Source organism: Netta rufina (assembly GCF_964035555.1).
Source record: "Netta rufina genome assembly, chromosome: 26".
NCBI classification, from domain to species: domain Eukaryota; kingdom Metazoa; phylum Chordata; class Aves; order Anseriformes; family Anatidae; genus Netta; species Netta rufina.
In genome coordinates, this window is record NC_140150.1 from 5,660,492 (window position 1) to 5,683,467 (window position 22,976).

The window sequence follows — 22,976 nt, forward strand, 5'->3', positions numbered from 1 at the left end:
GAGAGACAAGTGCAGGGTTCACCTGTATAGGATTCATCCCCTGCAGTGCCTGTGCTGATGTATAGTCTGAAACTAGGCACAGACAATGCCAGCTGTGCACAAGAAAAGCCACCACAGGATGAAGGTTGATGGGCCTCAAGACCCCCAGGTCAAGGTGTTTCTCTGGGAGGATGGCAGACCCCTGCCTGCCAGGCTGATGGGGACAGGCCCTGTTAGCTGCTGCCTCACCTTCCTCTGCTCCATGGTTATGGTCTTATACCCCAAAAAGCCATTTCTGAGCAGGCACAGCTCTCCTGGCCCTTGGTCCCCTAGGTCACCGGAGACATTCATTGCTTCCCCCATCACAGCCAGCTCTTTGCTGGTGCCCAGGGGGTGAGGGCAGCTCTGGAGCCAGGGCTGTGCCCCCTGCATCTGGGGGCTGCTTCCCCAGTGAAGCTCAAGCAGGGATTCATCAAATCCTTTCATTCTGCTCCCCTGGGCAAAGAACATCCCACAGGGCACAAGCAGTGCTCCTACCATGGGGCAGACAAGTAATTGGATAATTAGCAATCAAGCATTCAAACTGGCCCCAAACCCCTGCTTATCTGGCAGCTCACAGCCCCAGCAGCGGAGCCCTTGGCAGCCTCCTGGGGGAAGGGAAGAAGCTGGGGAAGCTTTGGGGCTGAAACAAATAGCCACCCCCTGCAAAGCTATCTTGCTCTCTAGGGTGAATTGTGCCCTTTCCTCCAGCTGCCTTGTGTTTGTTTTTTGTTTGTTTGTTTGTATGTTTTTGTTTTGTTTGTTTTTTTTGTGTGTGTGTGTGTTTTTGTTTGTTTGTTTGTTTTTGTTTTTTGATCTCAGTGGATTTCAGCTTTCCCAGGTGTGAGGCACCTCTGCCACCACTGACCCTTTTGGCCTGGTGGTCCAAAAAAGAAGCTTCTTCCTGGAAACCTGAAATGGCCTGAGGGCTTTAACGCAGCTCCTGGTCCTACCTGCCAGGAGAACCCGACAGAGAGCGAACCAGCAGCCTTCCCAAAGGCCAAAAAACCCCACACTGGAGACCACAGGGGATGCAGACACCCAGGGAATCACAGCAAACGGTGCCGAGGTGCATCGCACCACCCCTGCACCGCTGGGCTCAGCACCCAGAGAATCTCCCCGGGTGTCCCGAAGCCGGAGGGTGCCCCCAGCCGGGGGGGTTCCCCCAAATCCCCCCCCAGGCCCCCCAGGAGCATCCCCTGGGTGCACGGCGCTGCTCAAAGCACTGCCGCAGCCCCTTTCCCACGCTCCGGCCGGGGAGGGCGCCTCTAGAGGGAGCTGAGCTGAGCCCTGCCCGGCTCCGCTTCTGCATCTATGGTCTGGGGTTGGGTTTCTAATTTTTTTTTTTTTTTTTTCGGTCTCTCTTCTTCTTTTCCCTCCTCCTCCCCGGCCCTGCTCGCTTCCTTCCCCCGCGCCGCGCCGCTGCGCTCCGGCGAGGAGGCAGGAAGGGAGCGGCGGGGATGGGGCAGCTCCCCGGAGGGATGCGTTAGGGCTCCCCGGGACTCCCCCGGCCCCCCTGGACCCCGCCGGGAGCCGGTGAGTAGCGGGGACCCCCCCCAGCCTCCGCCGGGATGCTCCTTCCAACTCCCCCCCTCCCCCCCTGGGCCGGGGCTGCTGAGCGCTGCCGGGGGTTGGGGGGGGTTGAAATGCACCGGGGGGACCCTAGGGAGGTGGGAGGGGGTTGGGGGGGGGGGGGGGGAGGGACAGAGACCCAGGGCCTCATCCTGCACTTTTCTGGTGCGGGAGATTTGAACTACACGGCGTAATGCAGCGGGCAGTGGTCTCCGGGTCAGGGCTGAAAGGTCTCGCTCCGTGCTGAGTGCTGCCCCGAAGAGCAAACATCGCCTCTTTTGGCAATGTTTTCTCCATTTTTTTTTGGCGTTTTTCCCCCTCCTCTCTTTTTTTTTTTTTTTTTCTTTTCTCCTCCCCTGTTTCTTCCCTCGTGAGGCCACGGCAGTGACAGCCCTCCCGGCACCCCCATGCTGAGCTTCGGGTGCTGGGAGGCAGGCAGAGGGTTTTTTTGGGGCCATCGGTGACAAGAGCCGTGCCATGCCAGGCTGGGGACCGTGGTGACACCAGGCCAGCTCCATTCCAAGCCGTGACCTCAGCCCTGGGCATCACACGTGTGGCCCCATGGGCTCAGCTGCATGGTTTCCTGCTCAGCACCACCAGGACACGGGGGGGGTGGCTGCAAGGTCCTCATCCCCGACAGCTGCTGCCGCGGGGCTCAAGGGCTGGGTGGGCACAGGAAAGCACAAAACTGGGCGAACTTCCCCCATTTGCTCTCTCCAGGGGGGGAGGGGGCTCTGCACTGAATGAGCAGGGGTTGGGGTCCTCTGGTCCTGCTGCCGCTTGCTTTTTGGTGTGATCGCTGCATGGGCTGGGGGCCAGGCATGTGAAATGCTTCTCCCAGGGGACACTCCATGCATTTCCTGGAACGAGATTTTCATAATGCGTTGGGGGGCTGGGGCTGCTCCCATCCTGTTCCTGCGGGTTCCCTGCCCTCCTGCACCCCACAAATCAGCCTCCCTTGCTGGGCTGGCCCCAGCATTTCCCTGCTGCCTGGGCACTGTCCTTTGGGAGAAAAGCTGGGAGAAGTTGAGCAATGGGCACGTCCTGGGGGCACTCAGGAAGCATGTCAGAGACCTTAGAGCAGAGTGAGGGAGGGCGAACCGAGGAACAGTTGAGGCAAAGGTCTTTTTATGAGGGAAGCCTGCAGGAAGGCCGATCCTTTGGCACGTGCTCATTAATAAAGATAAGGCTCCTGTGCCATGTCAGAGGTGTTGCTAAATCCACAGCTCAGGTGCTATCTGCTCCTTTTAACCCTTTGTGGCCTCCTACAAGAGCAAAAAGTCAGGGTGGAGGTGAATTGTCCCCTGGCTGAGTTAGACACCGCTCCTAGTGCCCTGCAGCCTCCCCGTGCCTTTGTGTCCCAAGCCCTGGAGGACCTTCATTTTCTGCTGCCTTGGGCTGTCTTTAAGCATCTGGGTGTCGTAATCCTCCTTCACACCCTCCCTGCTCTCTCCTGGCACAGCATTCTCATAACCAAAGGGAATGGGGCAAACCAAAGGGCAGCAACCAGGAAGCAGGAGGAATGAGGGCTCTGGGTACCGGAGGGGCTGGGCTGAGGCACTGGCCCCAGCAGAGGTGGGCAGCCAGCTAGCTCAGAAGTTCATTTAGTTTGCAGGAGTGGGACTTTTGGGTCCCATCTGGCAGTGGGTTGCAGCCCCTCGGCACACGCAGGGGACAGGGATGTGGCCACTGGTCCCAGATGTGCGCAGGAGGGCTGCGGTGCCCCGCAGTGCGAGAGAAGAAAGCGCTGCAAGAAACTATATTAAGAGGGAAACTGAAAATGAAAGTTCCTCTATGGCCCCAGTCGCAGCTTGCAACACTCACTTCCAAAGGCTTTGGCAGACAACAAGTGCGGAGCAACACATGAGTCAGCTGCGGCACAGGCTCCGGAGTTGGGTGTTCCCCCAGACATCCTTCAGATGGAGCAGTCGGAGCCACATCAGAAATTCATGGTTCTTGGTGGCTGAGGTTTGGGCAGAGGCCACGTGAATACAGCCGGCTGCATCAACAGCCCGTGCTGTAAAAGCTCCAGAGGCGATTAAACTCCGGCTGGACGCATCCACGACCAGCACTGTGCTCAGCGCAGCCTTGGGCTGCAGCACTGCGAGGCATGGAATAAATTCCTCCTGCTTTGGTTACTCACAAACGGGCAGAGAACTGCTCCCAGTCTGCTCTTGCTTCCCTTCGAAGCCTTCATATGGGAGGTGGGCTGCGACTTCAGCCTCACTGAGTGTGCGTTGGCTGCTCTAGGCGCTCGCCGAGCTGCCCGCACCGTGTCCGTCCCTCCTCTGCTCCAAAGCCTGACTCCTTGCCGCCCCCGGCCTCCACCACTGGTCCTCAGCATGTTTTCTGCTTTTCCTTGGATGGCGATGTACGAGGTCAGGGAGGAAAAGGGAAATCCTGTCCTCGGAGGCGTGTAGGAAAAAACAGCACCTCCATCTGTGTGTCACCAGGGCTCAGAGTCCCTGGCTGCAGATATGCAAATACGTGAGGGCTTTCGAAGCCAGGCTGATAAACTTTGCATTTCCAGCCCCTCATCCCACCCTGGCTGCATACCTCACTTCACAATCTGTTTTATGATCTCTGTTTTTCTCTTCTGAATAATCAATGTGAGGCTGTAAGCTTGGCCCAGGTGTTGCACTCCTAAGGTTGATGTAGGTGGTTATTTATCTGCAACCCGCACATTTTTTTTTGTTATTTATTTTTGGCCAGAATGTGATTTAAACTTTTGTGTGTCAGTGTGTCCTCACAAATTTAAAACTGGTGCAAATCAGAAAAACCCACCAGCACAGCCCTATTAGAAGGCCTGGCTTGGGAACATGTACCGGCATGCTGAACAAAAGGCAAGCCACCGCCGTGATCTAACCCCGACCTAAGCAGGCGGCCTCACTTCCTTCTCTGCACAAACCAGGGGTGATGTCAGTGTGATGAGCAGGGGGTAAAAGCAGCTGCTGAGAAATTTGCAGAGCCCTAAACACAGGTATGGTTTTAGGTTGCCTCTGAAGCTCGGGAGCAGTTGGAGATGGACACTTGGTTTAATTTTCTTATTCAGAGAGGAGCTGGGAAGACATGAGGAATGGGAAGTTAGGGAATCTGGGTATAGGAAAAGAGAGACTGGCAGAAATTCTGGAAAACAAGCCAGAGGTGCTTGCAGAGGGGAATTGGTGTTGTTGCTGGGGCAGCTGGCTGTGGTCACAACTTGGTTTGCTCTTGAGCAGTCATGGCCATGGCTCAGGCTGGCTGCAGTGGGAATGCAGTGGCTCAGCACCCGGCAGCCCTGCAGCCCTTGGTGCTGGGGTTTTGCTTTTCTTCCCAGTGTGAAGCTGCTGCAGATGATGCCATTGTTTGGGCTGGAGAAGCACTTTCTGGGTCATGGGACAGCCAGTAGGTTTCCAGCAAGGGTGGGGAAGCGGGGTAGGGCACTGGGTGACTTTCCTATTGTGGCATATTACTGTCTGAAAACATCATGATGGGAAGAGAGGAGAAATCTAGCCAAAGGACTCAGTGTGACCATGAGGGAGCAAGTGCAGGGAAGGGAGGAGCCAGGCTGCTCGTGGAGATAAAAGCAAGCAGTGCTTCTCTGAGCCCTTGACTCAGCCAAAGGGGCCCCGTGATGCTGACCTGAGAGGTGTGGGAAGGAGCAAGAGGTCTCCAGCGTGACTGCTGATGAGCCATACCCTGGCTCACGTCCTGTCTGTCCCCTCTCCAGGTAAAGCTGATCCTCCCTAGCATCTCTGCGATGGCCTCAGGGAACGACGGAGACCCACCGAGGGCCCACGGACGCCGGGGCAGCAATGGGCGCAGACTGTCACAAGAGCTCAATTCAGGTAAAAAGGGGGATGTGCTATTTGGGGCTGGGGCAGGAAGCATATTCATTCAGCTGTGGTTTTCTAGTTTGTTTGCTTGGTTTTTTTTCCTGCTGTGTTTCTTTGAAAAGATGTTTTTTCACTCTTCCAAGGGCTTTGCAGGGCTGGGATAAGAAGTCAGCTCTGTCCATCTATGCAGAACTGAACTCCTGAGTTCACACACTCGGAGCTTTTGGGAGATGCTTGGTGTTGGGCTAGCACAGTGGGCAGCAAGGGGGCTTGCAAAGCATGCAGCAAACAGCATGCAGGGAGCTGCTGAGAGCTGGGGTCTGCTGCCAGCTGGGTGCAGGCATGGAGGTTTGGGCGTGGGGTGAATTGCCCCAGCTGGCTGCTCAATGTGCCACAGGTGCTGGGTGTCATTTACTTTCCCTTCCGCCAACACAAGCGAGCGAAAGGTACTTGAGGTTTAAAGCAGGCAGGAGAACGTGCTGTGCCGAGCGGTTTCAGTCGTGCAGCATCAGCTGCCGGACCAAGTCGGGTCCCTGCTGTGTCAGGGCGGTGACAAAAAGTTTGGGGTCAGGAAGGGCAAGAAGCGGTGCCTCCCGTTCCCCATGCATCCCGAGCCCAGCAGAAGGTGTGATTGCATTGCCTGCTGATGGGTGAAACTGGGAACTGGACCGAAAGGAAGCTGGGAAAAGCCTCAGCTCCCGTTTTGTCCCCGGCTGATAAAATGCCGCTGCACAGTGAGGTGTTCAATTCGGGTGGCTTCTTAACCTGTTTTGCAGGTGGACTTGTAAATAAGGCTGAGTCACCGCTGCTCTGTCAATACTGGAGATTAGAAGTTATAGCTAACTGTTTATGTGTCTGAGTCCAGATCCAGCTCAGAGCTGGTTTATGGGCCTGGTTATGTTGTTTGTATTCTGGTACAGCCCAGGCTCTTCTCCATCTCGGAGTACCATTTGTTCTGGATCCTGCGTGAACACATTAGAGGAGGGAAAAAAAAAAACAACAAAACCACAACTGTCCTTCCCTTACCAAAGTCTACAAGGCATAAAAATAAATAAATTAGAACAGTTGTTTACGTATGCTGATTTCCTGTTGAGGCCTATGAGATGCTGATGTGAAAACCTGCGAGAGGATTGGGCCCTGAACTCTAACCACACAGTTTTACAGTCACACTTCCTGTACGTTTGCAAACACTTACTGGCAATACTGGTACCCGTCTGTTTCCCAAAAATCAGGGGTCCACCTGGAATTTGGAGGATCCCTCTGTACCTCTTTGGGAGAAGCCACATGGACTCAGGTGACAGCAAAAATGTGCAGCTTCTAACACATGCTATGGGACTACTGGGTGGAAGAAAGCTTTTGTCACCAGGTATTAAGCCTGGTTTTCATTTAGGGCTTGCTTGCCTTGTTTGTTTGTCTTTGGATGCATAGGGAGCAAAGGGATTTCTCTGCTGGTCAAGGATTTGAGTGTTGTCTTGATCCCTTGTTCTACCAGGCCTTGCTTAGGGCAGGGACAAGATGCTGGTGTTTCTGCGAGGCTGGGTTGCAACCCACACTTCTCGTATTTTTAGGGTTTTGTAGATGAAGGCAGGAGCCTTGTGGCATTGTGTGATGAAGAGGAGGAACAATGTAATTCATGAACAGTCACACAAAGGGGAGCAAACATTGCAGGAGGGCTGGGAGGCCCAGCACCAACAGTACTAAGCTGAGCTCAGGAAGTGGAGTTCCTAATTCAGAGAACTAACTCGTTAACCTTGCCCTACTTCATTTCCCATCTGTAAAATGGGGCTGGTGGCACTTCCCTGTTCAGACATGTTGCCAGGGTGTGCGCACAGCTCTGGGAACGGTTGGGATAACTACACTAAGGCTCAGGTCAGGGGGACATCCCGTGCCAGGGGACATCCCATGGACATGGCTGTCCTCACACCTGCAGGTAGTTGTGCAAAATGCAGCTTACCACCCCTACAGTGAAGAAGGACAAGTGCAAATACTATCTGTGCAGTCACACTTAGCTCCTGTATGGGCCACATTAGCTGGAATCCCAAAGCGCTTTGCTGAGAAAGGTGTAGGTGCTATATCTGCTTCTGCTGCTAGGGAAGTGGACAGAGACTTGGAACAAGGCTCTGTGAGGATGTCTGCTGTGTCAGGGTTGTGCCTGGAAAACCCAGCCATCTGACTCAGAGTTTGCAGTGCTAAACTGGCAACTGCTCTCTTACTCTGATTACCTGGGCTTTCTCATTTGTTTGTGTGCTTAATACTCACATAACAAACTCGGAGAGGTGTACGGCTTGGTCCCTAGTTGTTTATCTTAGCTGTGGACTTGACATCGCATGCGAAAGAAATGATGAATTGATAAATAGTTGCTCAGAGAGGTTAGTCATGCGTCTGTGAGTACCTCCATGTCTTCATCTCCAAGACCACCTGCAAAATGAGTAGGAAAAAAAAGTGACCTGTTTAAGCCCAGGCTCTCAAAGTTTCTGTAGAGCAACTGAAACTGTTTGAACGTGCTTTTCTTTGCTCTGGTGCCCCTGCAGGTCCCATCTCCAGCACAAACAGACACTGAGTATTGGATTTCCCTGTTGAACTGCATCTCCCATCAATATGAGATTTCCATTAAAAAAAAAAAAAAGTCATCCTTCTTATGGCTGCACAAGGGAATAGCCCTGCTCTGGAAGTGCCTTATGGCTCCTTTATTCCTGCCTGAAAAGGGTGTTCCAAAAAATCACTTCTAAAAACACTGTTGGGCCAGAGCTGATGCCCACCTATCTCAGGCATCCCACCGAGCACGGGGCCCTGCCTCCCTTTGCAGTCCCAGAGATCAGCAAATATGGGACAGGTCTCAGCTTGGGCAGCAAAGTACCCGAGCAAGACCATGCAGTGGCCCCCAGCCCCTGCTGGGGTGGCACCCCCTGAACTAAAGCAGGTTCCTTGACTTCAGTCCAGGATCTGGACCAGAAAATCTCCCTCATAAATAGAGAAATTTCAATCCTAAAACCAATGGTGTTTGCCCAGTAGCTCTGTGTGGTGGCTTTTTGAGGATCTCGCTCCTCTTTTGGGTGGGAAGATATTTTCTGTAAAGAACAGAGCAAGGGGAGTTGCTTTGTCCTTAGCAGATGACTCTGGGGAAGGCAGTTTTTCATTTACCTGTCTGGAAGCTCTGATCTCGAGCGATGCAGGGTTATGCCAGCATGATGCATTTTTAAGCTGATCAGCCTTTGATCCTAGATGGCATTGCTGATGACAGGGGTAGGTTACACAAGGTGCTGCCTGGCCGGGTGGAAGCTAGCTTAACTCCCTTAATGCAGATGCTGCTTGTCCCACACCTGAATTGCAACTGCAACCCCTCAAAGCAAAAACCTCCAGGGACTGTTCTTGGTCCCTTGAGCTGTCTTCTCCCTTGGGATCCAGCCGATGTTTCCCAGTTGGATATCAGTCTCTGTGCGGACAGCTACTGTGGTTATTGCCCATCTCCTGAGGTCAAAAGGGACGATGCCAGGTTGCATCTGTCACTATTGCAGCCTGTAGCAGGGCTGTTAAGTTGTAATGACATCTGAGGGGTGATTTTTTTGAGGCTGATAGTTTTTACCAGCTGCACCCCGGGAGAGAGGAACAGTGAGAAAGAAAGCAGAATCCAGGCGAGGGGCTGCTCTTGAAGCAGGTCTGGCCTGGGTGCTGGGGACCGAGCATGATGGGGTCACCACTCGGCAAAAGGGAAGCGGAGCAGAGTCCTCCCCTGCAGCACGGAGTCTGCCTGATGCCGAGCCCCCTGGTACTGCCCCAGGAGCCCAGAGATGCAGGAGGAGCTCCAGCCTGCTCTGCACTGCTGGTCCTGAGCATCCACGTGGCAAGTCCCGATCCAGAGCCTCGTTCTTCCAGTGGGGGACACCCAGAGGTGGTCCCAGTAGGTGCTGCAGGTCAGCATATGGGAGAAAAAGGGGCACATCCTCCTGTCCTCATGTTACTAAAAGTAGTGCCTGGGATAGTTAAAAGCAGGGATTTTTGGGTACGCTTATTTCCTCTTTTGTTCTTGCAGTTTGTTTACTCTGCCTCTCACTGAAACTGTGACTCAGTCAGTTTCGTTTTCTGGTTACTGCTCCCTGCTTGGCTCCTAGTAAGGTTGGATTTGTTTACCGCCAAATAAACCTGCTCCCGCAAAACAAAAAACAGTCCCCTGAAAACACAGCCACAGGGGCTTGTCACTTCCCTTCACCTTTATTTACAAAGCCCAAACTCCCTGTAACCCGAGTCTCCGCCCGACAGGTCCTCTGCTGTCCCTGCACCACCCTACCCAGGGCTGGGTCCATCTCCCAGGGGCTGTGCAGGGGCCATGGAGATGTCACCATCCCGTAGCATCGCTGTGTTGGAAATGCAAGTGGCCAGAAAACCGTGCACACAGGCTGGTGGGTGGATGTGCCGGGATGCCGGGGCCAGGTTTTGGCTGGGTTTGCTGCAATGAGCTGCCCCGCTTGCTGGTGCAGGTTTGCCTGATGGTTGTTTGCTCCCAGTGCACCTTGAAAACCATCACCTAAAGCCGCAGGTCTGCGGGGTCCTGCTGTCCTGCTGCTGCTTTAACTGGGCACAGTGCTTTGCACCTCGTTTAATGTCTGTGAATCTGTGGTGTGAACATGGTATTTCTGTCCCTTACATTTTGTGGATGTGCTCGTGGTATTTCGGTCCCCTGTAGGTTTTGCAGATGTGCCATGGTATTTTGGTCCCCTACAGATTTTGTGGATGTGCCCGTGGTATTTCTGTCATGTACATATTTTGTGACTTAGAAAAGAAATTGGGAAGAAGTGCATTAACTGGACTTCAGAGCTGATTCCCCCAAATCCTGGGCTGCTAAACTAGTGCTGTAAATCTGAGTGTTCCTCCAGCCAGAATACATTCCCCGGGCTAGCTGAAACCACGCTCTAATCAGAGACACCCTGTGACAGACCAGGTACTTTCCCCAGGAGCTATGCAGTGCGTGAGATAAGGTATCGGTCACCATGGTACCTTTGGACCGGGACGCCTACTGGGGGCTCCCTGCTCCAGGTCCCAGCCGCAACAAGCCCCTTTCCCATCCCCGAGCAGCACAGGGTGCACAGAAGAGGTGCTGCCCCCTTCTCGAAGGATCTGTCCCCATGCCCCACGTGCAGTTCTTGAGCCCGAGCAGCATCCAGATGGCGCAGGTTTGCCGCTGCCACTTGCTCCTGACTCATTTCCTGCCTGAGCTCGGTTTTCGCGCGCACTGTCAGAGCCGGTGACGTGACTGCCTGGGTGCCTGCCCCCGCTGAACCCCAAATAGCTGGCGTGCCAAACCCTGCTTGTTTACGAGAGCAAGGGAAGGAAGCTGCGGCACCCAAACCCAGCACAAGCACCAGCTCACAGCCCAGAGCCTCTCCATGCCCAGGGCTCGTTGCCTCCACGTGGGTTCATTAACAAAGCGCAGGGCCTGGGGGTCCGCACACGGCTGTGTTCAGACCCCTCGCTGGGCTGTTTGTCTGCTTGCCAGTGCAAGATAAGGAGCCACCTCTTTGGTGTATGATTTCTGAGTTATTCGAAAAAACTCATCTTTCTGTTCCTGCCAGCAGCCCGTGCACAAGGCACAAACCCTCCCCTGGCCTCGTCGCTGATGGGTGTAGGTGAGACTGGCAGTGAGCGATTGAATCAGCCAAATTATTATCAGTTATTCCAAAATGACCAGTTTAACCTTTGGTCACTGTGTCATCGCTGATGCCACGCAAGGGCACGATCATGGGTGGCGTTAAAATAGAAACAACCCTGCGTTGTTTGCTGAGAGAGGCTTTTCTGCACTGATTGAGCTTTGCTGCCTCTTGGGGTCTGGGTCCAGGATTCCTGAATTTGTCTCTGCTGAACAGTTCCCTTACAGAGAGGTGCTGCCACGTGGGGAGAGCCTGAATGTCAGCAATGTGTGTGGCGATAGCCCTGTGTCTGGACAAAAAAAAAGGATCCAAATGTGGCCCGTGCCCCTCCAAGAAACAAGTCTGGCATCGAAATGAGCTTTCTGAGAACTGATCCATGTTGGATTGCTTTTGCGTTACTTTCTGCTGTTCACTTATAGCTGTGAACCCCAACCAGTCCCCTGCAACTGCAAGGGAAGAGGCAAACTTGGCTGCGTTTGTCACGTCCTGGGGACTCCTGAAATGCTGTGCAGACCCCTGGCAGAGGGCTTGGCTGGCTGCTGAGAGCAGCAACCACCCGAAATGTGAGCACCATTTGGGTGTTCATCCAAGGGAGAGGGGCTGGGGATGAGACGCAGGGCCACAGGGTGAGGGAAAGGATGCAGACTGCGATGGGAGGGCACCGCCAAAGATGCACGTGGAGAAAGGAGATGTTTGAGCAGGCCAGCACAAATTCAGGCTGGAAACGAAGGTGTGATCCCTTTCCAACTTGGGGAAAGTGAGCAGGTGAGCTGCCCCCTCGACTTTTCTTCCCCTTGTCTCTCTCAGAAGACCAGGTGGCTCAGGAAACCGAGGAGGTGTTTCGGAGCTACGCCTTCTACCGCTACCAACAGGAGAGAGAAGAGAGCGGGGAAGAAGTGCCCTTGGACCCGGAGATTGCGGAGATCCAGCAAGAGCTGGGCAGGTAAAACTCAGGCACCAAGTGCACGCACATCCCTCTACCCTGCCCCAGGCCAGGCTCCGTTACAGACCTGCTTCTGGTCTTACTGGGAAGCCTGGCCTGTCTGTTGTAATGCCATATTTCCCCTGGGCAGTACTGGGAGCCTGGTGGGGAGGCGCCTGGCCATCATCGGCGATGACATTAACAAGCGGTACGACGCTGAGTTTCGCTACATGCTGAAATCCTTGCAGCCCACCAAGGAGAACGCCTACGATTACTTCATCACGATTGCCTCCAGGTAAGGCGCCAGCGCCCTTGGTGCAGGCAGGAAACCTTCTCCTGGAGGAGGGCAGGGATGAAAAGGTCCCGCTGGGTGCAGTGCAGCCCATTGAGACCTTGTCCCCCAGCCCAGAGCAGCCACCCCTGCTGCAGCACACAGACTCTGTTGGTTCAAACTCCATCCACATCCCTGCCTTGAGCTTTGTCCAAGCTCACCATGAAGGCTCCTGCGTTTTCTGCCTCTGCTCTTGCTCCTGCTGGCACAGTCTTCACACATTATCCCCTCGGCCATGCAGCGGTGGTCCTTGTTCAAGCTGTCTGGGGGCAGAAAGTCTGGGGAAAGTGGCTGGGAAGTGGGGCCAAGCAAACGTCCCAGCTCCCATTCAGGTGTACAACCAGCCCCGGACCAAGGCATAGCTGCTGCTGGTCCCAGCACTGCCTGGCTGGTGGCTGGAAGTCCTGGAGGGCCAAGCTTTTGAAGGACACAAAGAAAACACAGCCCTGGGGAAGGGCAGGCGCTTGCTGCCCATGGTGGTGTCCGGTTGGAGCAGGATGGGGCTGGCTCCAGATGTTGGGATGCCCCAAAAGCCTGCAGCTGTCTGGTGCAGGCAACGCGTGCCCAGCTTTCCCACTTCAAGCACAGCAACGGGATGAGGACTGAGATGCAAACAGCTGGATAACTTTTTGCCCTGACTGCACCAGATGCAGGCTCGTGTCTATGTCCTGAGGCACCTTACTCTGCAGCATTATGCCGGCTCCACCGAGGTGGCTGCAGATGCTCCAACTGTGCCTTGAGGGGCTCAGTCCTCACCCCTCTCCCTGCATTTTGTCCATAGAAAAACCAAGACCCCGTGCACATTTAAGGGTTTGCCCAGGGTCCTGCAGAAGACCCCTGACAGGGCTTTTCTGGGTTCTGGCCCCGGGCTCTGGCAGCTCCTGTGGTGCAGACCCGTCCCCGTACACCCTCTGCTCGGTGTGTGTTGTCTAACTGCCTCTCTTCTGTCCTCTTCCTGCTCCCCTCTCCTTGGGAAGCCAAGCTGCGCTGTTTTCACCGCTTTGCCACCCTGAGGCGGTTAACGCACCGCAAACAGGTAAATTAACCTCTGTCCCTCTCTCTGTGCTACCTGTGTCCTCGTGGTTCCTTCCCTCGCCCTCTGCGACCGGCTCTGCAGAGAGGAGAGCTCCCTTCAGCTGTGCAGGGACAGCTGGGGCAGCACCAGGTTAAAACGCAGCACTTACTTTTCTTTTTCCCCTTCTTATTTATTTATTTATTTATTTATTTATTTTTGATTTTATTTTTCTTTTCCTACTTGCTTACCTTGCTGGAAAACAAGAAAAAAAAACATCTAGGTAAATCAGTGCCAAACCTGCACATGGCAGATTTGTGCCCACAGCAGCTGAAACTGGGATCAGGAACACTAGGACACAACTTAGATGTATTTTGGAGCCCCACAGCCCTTGGGAGCATCAGCTGAAGGTGAGGTCAGCTGTAGGTCTGGGAGGGGTGTGTGCAGGAAAAGGGAAAATCCTGTTCCTTCTGCCTGGGATGCTGTGGCGTACTTGGGCTGCTGTTCCTGCTCCCAGCTGCATGTGCAGCAGCTTTGGAGCTTGCTGCAGCCTACAGCCAACTTAAAGTGGCACCTGCTCCAGCTTGCTGGGGTTAACACCCTGGCTTGTGAAAACCCAAGTAGCTCAGGAGCTTCTTCACAGGAGCCAGCATACCCTTGTATTTGGTTACAGACCTGATGGAATGATGGAATGGACAGGAGGGTGGCAGGACAGCCACAGCCATCCCAAGGTGGAATCAGTTCAGCAATTCAGAGCCTGTAGCTGTGTGTGCAGGGTTTGGAAGCTTCCTTTTTTTCCTACAACATCCTCAATCCACCTGGCTGGGGTGTCTGTGTCAGTGTCTGTGGCTGAGGCTGTGGTTGCTCTGCTCTGAAAGCACATCAGGTTATTGGTGGCCACATGTTGCTTGGCCACAAAATCACGGCTTTGCCCAGGCGGCAGGGATGCGCCTCAAGGACTAGGGAGGCAAGCCAGCCTCAGCAGTTTTTGGGGGCGATTTAACCAAACCTATCGGCTTCGTTTCAGCCTGTTTGAAAGCGGCATTAACTGGGGCCGGGTGATCGCGCTGCTGGGCTTCGGCTACTGCATGGCCATCCACGTCTACCAGCACGGCATAACAGGCTTCCTCCGCCGCATCGCCCGCTACGTGACGGAGTTCATGCTGTGCAACCGCATCGCCCAGTGGATCGCCCAGCAGGGAGGATGGGTGAGCCAGGGGGGTCACGGCTTGTGCCCTGGGGGACCTGGGGGGCAATGGGAGGCTGATGGGCTCCAAGGTGCAGCTGAGGTTGGTGGGGCCGGCAGCGTGGGCAGAGCAGGAGGCCGGCCCAGGCAGGGTGCAGGCAGGTCTAACTCCCCCTGCTAACTCTCTGTTTCCCGTCAGGTGGCTGCACTCGATCTGGACAATGTTTACATGAAGTACATGCTGGCGGTGGTGGCCCTGGTGATGGTGGGGCATTTAGTGGTACGACGCTTCTTCAGGCCCTGACCGACGTGGGGGCAGAGACTGGGGGGTCCGGCCAAGCTCTCTCTCAAACCTCTGTCCTGCATTGACGTCTCCCAGGAGAGGGGGGCGATTTGAGGAACCTCTTGGGGGGGAGAGAGCGCAGCTTGGACCCGTGACCCTCCCGCTGCAGGATGTAGGGTCTCTGCCACCTGCAGCGATGCCACCAGGAGCTACAGAGAGAGGCAGCGGGGGGGGAAGGTTTGACTTTTTTGGCTGCTTTAAGCCTCACTGTGCTGAGGACGGAGCATCGCCGTGACCCCAGTAGCCCGCAACAGGGAGGCAGGAAAACATGCTCCTCTGGAGGAACAAAAGCATTGTTGCGATAATGCCGGCGTGGGCGTATCTGTGCATGTGTCTTGTGTCTCTTCCACTCTGTGCTGTTCCTAAGACACTCCATGGGGTAGGCACAGAGCTCCCCCATTGCTGCTGGCTCTAGCCCAGACTTGCATTCGAAGAGGGATTCCAGCCTTGGTTGCTCCAAGCATTGGTTGTAAGTCCCTGGAGGGGTGAGCCAGTGTTAGAAAGCCATGTGGTGCTTGCTTTCACCTTCTCCGTGCTCCTAAGCCCAAACACTTGAGCTTTTCCTTTCCTTTTAGCAAGCAACCCCTTCCCATTTTTAAAGGAACATGGTGACTGGAGCACAACCTATTATCTGACAATCGATGGCAGCAGCCAGCAGTGCTGGCACAGGCAGACTTCCCCTGCCCCAGCCCAGAGCCCAAACCTGCAGCATCCCATGGCCGATGCTGGTCCCAGGGCCGCAGTCGTGCCTCACTGCCTGCACCCCAGCCATTGCAGGAGTTCAGAGGCCGCATGCCAGCAGGCCTTGGGAAGCGGCAGGTTTCCAAACACTAAAAAGCTGTGGGGTGGTGACTCGGGAGTGTGCAGGCAGCCTGCCCTCCCTCCAGTCTGCTGGCTGCTTCCATCCAGCACACTGCACGGTGGCATGTGAGCAGCCCCAGTACGACCAGTTGGTTCCCTTGCTCTCACTGGGAGGCACTGGTTGCATCTCACCCCTGCACAGGCTCTTTGTTATGTCCTCTTTGAGCTAGGGCTGCCACGTCGGGGCTGTGGGGACAGCAGGGTACAGCACGCTGCCCTGGTAACCCATGGCTTTTCCAGCAAAGGATTTGACCTTGTTCTTGACTAATGCTTGAACATGAGTTTTGGGGGAGGCAGGGACCCAAGCAGGTGCCGCTCGATCTCCAATCTTTCTGACTTTTGCAAAATAGGGAGAGCATTCCAGTGCAGATTGCATGGTTTAGTTCCATCTGTTCTTTTTACTCCAGGTGACTATAAGGCTTGAAACTGTGACTGGCCCTGTCTGAGCCATTCCAGCATCACTGAGCTCCTAGAGCAGCTCAGCCAGCTGGGGGAGGGAGCCAGGAGGACCTCAGAGGTAGGAAATGAGCCATGGACCCGTGCCTGAGCTCCTCTCCTGTCACAGAGGGACCCCAGGGCTGGAGCAGCACCACAGGCATAAGTAGCCTGAGCCCTCTACCCACTGGGGCTGCCCCCCAACGGCAGGACCTCGCCTGGCTTTGCTACAGCAAAACGGGCTGGGGGACCACGACTGCCCTTGCTCTGGCTCATCCCCTTGGCAGGGGGGTCACAGTGGCAGGGCAGAGCCCAGCTCACCCACAGCCCTGCCTAGGGTCACTGGGGTGGGCAAACTGGGGGCAGAGGGAGCAGCCCTTCTGCCCCACTGTACCAAAGGTGTTCCTGGCAGACACCTGGCTGTTGTGTTTTTAAAACCTTCCTCTATCACCTCACCGTGTCATTATTTCCTACCTTTGTCTTCAGGTGGATTTTTTCCTCAATGTCTCTCCCTTGGGACTTTGTGTCCTGTCAAAGCACAGACAGAGGACACCTGGCAGCTTTCCTCCTTGCAGCTTAGCTCAGGACCAACCATAATTTTGTATCACTTATGTCCCTCAAGTTCCTTTTCTTTTTTTAACGAAAGAATAGCAAACTCTTTGGCCTCTTTCCATATCAGTCTTTCTGTGCCCATCACTTTCTGCAGTATCCCAATCCCTGGTGGAGTGTCCTGGACTGTACTCCCTAAAAAGGCATTAAAATATTTACTATAATATTCTTCTGCTATATATCTGTTTGGGTTGCTTTCTTTGTAATACGTATGTGCTGAGCAGCACAAGCCTGCAGTGGTTTGTCTGTGCCCAGGTTTTGCAGCTGTGCTGATGCTCTGTGAGCAGCTTGACCCCCCTGTAGTTTATCTGTCCCCTTGCAAGTGCACTTCTTTACATTTATCCACACACAGCTTCATTTACCATCCTGCCACCTGTTCAATTGTCTTGAGCAGATCTCGAGATTTCCTGACTCTTCTCTGGCATGAACCACTCTGAACAACCTAGTGTTATCATCTGCAGTTTCCTCTCCCCCCAGCTTACCTTCTTTTTCTGGGTGAAAACACCACCAGATGGAGCTTTTTTGCCACAGCGAAAATGAACTGATAATTGTTATTTTCCTTTTCTCTTAATCAGTCACGTTATTGATCTGCCACAGTCCTCTAGTTGTCTGATTTGGTTATGTCTCCAGCAGGACTTTTTCCAGAGGGCCTTGGAAAGAAAACAGTACATCAACTTTCATTCACTACTTTACTGACACACTCCAAGAACTCTAACAGATTGGAGTACTTCTGCTAGTACAGAAAGTCATGCTGCTTGTAATTTATTCTCATCTTCCAGAGAAGGGGTTTCACCCTGCAAACCACATTCAGATGTAGGGCCATTTAAATAAAGGTAATTTTTCAGCTTTATGGTAGACGATCAAGCCTTAGTAAAGTCTGTGATACCAGGACTGAGAAGGGAACTTCTGATGTAGGTGCTGTACAAAGGGAAGCTTCCGTTTTAGCTATTTCCTCAGGGGATTTGCAGGGAGGATTGCCTCAGGGTATCAGCATGTCGTCTCGCTCTGCTCTCACCTCTCCCAGCTTTCCTGGCACCATGGCTGAGCAGACAGGCTCAAAGTGGGAACGTGAATGGGTGGCTGCTCTGTAGTACTGCGTCCCGTCACTGGATGGCCACAGCACTGCAGCCACAGCCACCTGGGTGCTGAACTCCCACAGGGGGAAAATCCTGCTTCCAGGCCCCCTCTTTGGCCAGGTGACCGGTGGTTTGTGCCCCCAGAGCTGTGCCGCACACCGGGCCCTGGCACGCAGCAAGGGCAGACATGGCTGGGCCGGGGCCTGACCGCTGCTGGGAGCAGGATGGGTTGGGGCTGCTGGACCCAAGGCAGAATAAGGTGAGAAGGCTTTGTCCTCCCCAGCAGATGCTCTTTGCAGGGCCGGTGGGCTCTCTGAAGAGCTGCAGCAGGAATCTACCTCAAAGTCCCACAAGGCAGGGTTCAGGGAAGGGCCTGGCTGAGGCACCGCAGGGCACCTGGGCTACGTGCAGGCAGCTTTAGCTCAGGCTGGAAGTGTCAGGAGCCCTTTTTACCAAAATGTGCATCCCTACTACAGAAGTAAGAGCTCTAAGGAAGAAAAAATAAATAAATAAATAAATAAATAAAAATAAAAATAAATAAAAAAAAGAAATCTCAAAATAACCCCAAATGTTCCCTGAAAGGTTGAATCAATCAGTTCCTTCTGGAAGGATAAAGACCTGATCAATATTTTTAAGCAGTGTAAGCTGTGTTTAAACAGCAACCCAGCCACGTGTGATACCCTGTATGAAAAGAAGCCCACGTCATGCACTGGTTGGCAGGCTCTCCCTGTTGTCACCTTCCTAGCCACTATGGTGCTATTGGGGCGTGGCTGCCCCCAAAGCTTTGGTTTCTTCCCCAGTGAGCAAGGGAAGCAGGGAGAGGAAACCCTCAGCTGGAAAAGAAAGGCAGGAGAGCAGAAGGCTCAGCTCTGGTTGCTCACAAGGAGGGGATTGTTCACTGGCTCAAACAGGTGAGAAGGAAAGTTTCAGCCCCTGTCAAAGACACCTGAATCGCTACAGGGTTTGGTGGTGACATAGCAGCTGGAGCAGATGTGGCATTTGTCTAGCAGTGACCCAAGCCAGGGCTGTATTTCGGGAAGGTCTGGCTCTCTGTGATACCTGTACTGGCTGGCACCTGTGCCTGCCTGACTCTATACCGGGTAGGGAAAGGAACTGAAGGCTCCTGCTGCTTCCCTTCTCCACCCAGCCCCAGGATCTGTTACATGGGATCGTTTCAGCATCGTGGTGCCCGGTGAAGGCTTAGGTGCACCCTAGAAGCAGCAACGAGGGTTGCAGGCAGTGGTTCCAGCCCCCAGGGCTGGAGGTGTTGGAAACGGGTGTGAGCCAGGGCTGCTGATCAAGGTCAAGGCCACATGCTCCATAATGCTGTTCCCAGTCCCTCTCTGTTGGGTCCCTGCACATGAAGGATTTCAGAGAGGAAATTGGGGCTTTTCTGGTGGGTATTTCTTTTGTGCCAGAGGCAGCCCAGAGGAGGTGCTAAGTGACACAGAGTTGCCCAGACAGAAAATTCTTCCTTCAATTTGAAGTGTGTGTTTGTGGGTGGGCAGGGAGATTTAACTCGTATTGGTAATAATGGGTCTGTAAAAAGGGGGTGAGAAGCTGGAGGAAGAGCATCTCATTTAATGAGTTTAATCTGAGGGCATGGTGTATTCCCCCTCCACCCCAGCTCTTTTCTCCTGAATGGAGGAAGCTGCCCGAGCTATCAGTTTGCTTGTCAGCACATCCCCTCACTTGTGGCTGTTCCTCATGCTGTGAGCCAACAGCCCAAACCCTCCCTGCCAAACGCAGGGAACAGCAGGGTTCAGGCTCCGAGGACCGCTGCCCCAGAGAGACCAGTGTCTTTGCGGTCAGGACTGGTGGCAGCCTTCTGTGAAGCTCTGTGTGATAGGTTTATGCATATACTTGAAGTCACGCTGTCTCAATTCACTTTTCCTCGCCTTTCTGGCAGCAGCATAGTGCACGATGCTCCACACAGCTCCCTCCCCAGCTCCTTTCTGTACCCCTCCAGGAAGCCCTGCTCAGGAAGAAGACGGGGTACATGATGGAGCAGAAAAGCATGCCTTGCACTGACTCTGGAGGGGTGGGAAAGGGCTGGTGAACACCTTTTCTTTCCAGTGGGAGGAGGAGGAGGAGGAGGAGAGGGAGGAGGCAGGCCACAGGTTGTGCCAGGGGCAGCCAGAAGGAGCTGCCTGCAGACCAGACCAGGTTTAAAGGACAGACAAAGGGGCTGTGTGGAACATGGTGGCTTGCTTTTACCACAAAAGCATTTCTTTCACAAATATTCTGTTTTAAAGTGATGTAATATATATATATATATTTGAAAATAAAAAAAAAAGGTACATGCAGCGCTTTCTAGATGTGTTGATTTTTTTTTTCCTGGAAGATGTACTCCTTTCATTGTGCATTTTAGGTTCCTTTGCAAAAATTTGCAAGAGCTATTCAGTCGCAGGCTCAGTTTCCCCATTAGTTTAGGGAGATCAGGCCTTCTTGTATGTTTTCTAGCATAAAGAGCTAGGTGGGATGGGGAACATGCTTCTGAACCTCACTTTGCCGTCCAAGGCAGTGCCATCAGAGCAGGTGCTGCAGGGATGAAGGAGACAGCAGCAGTAATCGTCTGTCTGATCAGCCCCTTGGCCTGCCCAGAAGTTAAGGATCTTATCTCTGATGTGTCCACACCTCAAGAAGCAATAAGGATAGGAAATTGCTAGAGAAAAATCCATTACAGAGGCGTACAGCAGGGTTCTCGGCTGCTGTAAAACACTCTGGGAAGTGAAAGGAAACTGATGTTCTTATCAGAAGTGTCCAACACCGCTGAGACTGGGAGGTGCTACCACCTTCACAGAGCAGTCACAGCGCTAAGCACACAGCAGAAGCTGGCACAAAGATGCCCCAAGGAAACTGGGGCATGAGCACTCCTGCAACAGCCACCATCCTGGGCAGCCCTTCCCAAACACCAGCCCAGATCCCCAGGCTCTGCCACATTTACCCACTCTCTTTCCACACCCCAAGGCAGCACACAGGCTCATACTCAGCTGTCCTCAACCATTCTCTTCCCTACGTTGCTCCCTTTGGCCCTGAGATGGATCTTGCTAGCTTACCCACTTCCCACACCTCCCCGGGCCAGCCTGGATGCCAGCTTCCCGCAGCTATCCTTACTGGTACTGGGGGGCTCCAGCAATACCTTCATGGGGTAAAAGAAGCAGGCATTAGGAGATACACTGCTTTAACACCACCACCACCTGGGGTGGGACAGGTGGGACTGTGTGCAGTGTTAAAAAGCTCCAGCCTCAGTAATGAGCACTAACACATCCCCCTTGTGCTTACTGCCACCTGGTTGCCACTTCTGCCCTTACCTTCCCACCCCCAGAGCAGGGCACACAGCATCATTATGGCCCTGGTGCTGGGGGCTCTGATTGTGATGGGACACACGGAGCCCAGGCAGGTGCTGGTGGCTGCAGAGGAGCAGGGGAGATGTCCCCATCTCCATCAGTCCTTGCTGATGAACACAGAACATCCTTCCAGATCCCTATCCCCAGCCTTGACAAGCATCTGGTTTCTGGTTCAGAAAAGGCTGGAGGTAGGTGATGGCAGGATATATGGCCATTGTAGGACTCTGGGGTAGCAGAGGTGACTTAAAACAGGAGCAGTTCTGCTTTGTCAGCAGGCAGAACAGCACAGCAGTTGTCTTTCAGCCCACTTAGCAATGAATCTAAGTGACTCAACAGCTCCCATCCGCTTCTCTGCCCCATCCCACACCACTGCAAACAAGTCTGCCTATCCAACAGAGCAGTGACAGTTTCATGCCATTCCCCTTCATATGCCCTGGATTTGCAATTTCTGCTTCTGAATGCCAGCCAGTGAAAATGAGGCAAGATGCCTGCCAGGATGAGCTGGGACCAGAAGGTGCTGCAGGGTCTGAACCCAGGCCATACTCATTTTCTGCAGAATTAATCCTGGGGAATGGATATGTGAACACCAGGAGCAGGAGAGGAGATGAGGGCTCTGGTTATAAATCGCAGCAGGAAAAAAAATAAAATAAAAAAAATAGGGGCTCAGGCTTTCCAGACAATCACTCGGTAGTAGATTAAGCATCAGACTGTAAATAAATATTTACCCTCTAGTTCCTGGTCTCTATAAATAGCCATATCACACAAGTGCCAGTTGGTACTTTGAGATTGCTGGGGTGAGATTCGAGCATGATCAGAGGATCCCCAGTCACGCAGCCCTGCACATACCTGGCTGCCCCTGCACAGCCTGCATGCAACGCCCTGCCCAGGCTCTGTGCCTCGCTGCCTTTGCCTCTTCATGCAAGGAAAGGTTAAACTTTAACAACAGATACATGGCCCTAATTAAAGAGAGCTGCTCCTGCAATCCGCTTTGTCTCCTGCCCCAAAACCAGATCAAGCTCCTAATTAAATTACCAGAAAAAAAAAAATAAGGCCACAATATTATTGAAGTATTTGCCTTTGGCCATTCATATAGATTTGACCCTAAACCAGAATCCAAAATACGGTGGCAATCTAAATCTAGATCTGGTATTTGAGACAAGTTCCATACCTCTAAAAATGGGTCAAACTCCAAACAACCCTGAGTTTTGTGGAAATAAAGGTCCTTCTGGATCATTTCCAGGGCACGAAATGAGAGTGGGCCGAAGCTGGGAAATCACACTTGTTTTTTATCATCTTTTTTTTTTTTAAGTACAAATCCTTAGCTTCTAGGCAGTTTTCCTTCATTTGGGATGCGTTTGAAGATTCTTAGCCTCTGGCTACAATTCAGCATGCTGTCACTGCAATGTCAGGGACACAATTCCTCCCAAGGGCTCACTCACATCCATTCATGCCAGGCATCATTTCTATCACTGATACCTGGGATTCCACACAGGACTGGCCTGCACTGGCACAAATGAATTGAAGGAAACTGGCTTTCATCTCCCTGCTGAAGTGAGGACACACAGCTGTAAAATTCCACGATTGACAAGAACTGGCACAAGCACCTCCAACAGCAGTCGTGCTTTGTGACAGTGCCGCAAGAACTCACAGCAAACTGTTTACTTATTTATTTATTTATTTATTTTATTTATGTTTATTTTTTCCCCATGCTGTGAATTGGCAGCCAGAGATCTGGATTCTTCTCCAGTTCACTCCTTGTTCGAAAATCTTCCCAACTTTCCCTGAATAATGGTGGTGCAGGCTG

General features: G+C 53.3%; 1 protein-coding gene across 1 annotated transcript; it reads left to right on the forward strand.

Annotated features, from left to right (window-relative positions):
• Positions 1-1,440: 1,440 nt before the first annotated feature.
• BAK1 (BCL2 antagonist/killer 1) lies at positions 1,441-19,790 on the forward strand. Its single transcript, XM_084301785.1, has 6 exons — positions 1,441-1,554; positions 5,300-5,417; positions 11,855-11,990; positions 12,121-12,264; positions 14,340-14,520; positions 14,698-19,790. The coding sequence occupies exons 2-6, from the start codon at positions 5,330-5,332 to the stop codon at positions 14,800-14,802; spliced, it is 654 nt and encodes a 217-aa protein (XP_084157911.1). The 5' UTR covers positions 1,441-1,554; positions 5,300-5,329; the 3' UTR covers positions 14,803-19,790.
• The last annotated feature ends 3,186 nt before the right edge of the window (positions 19,791-22,976 follow it).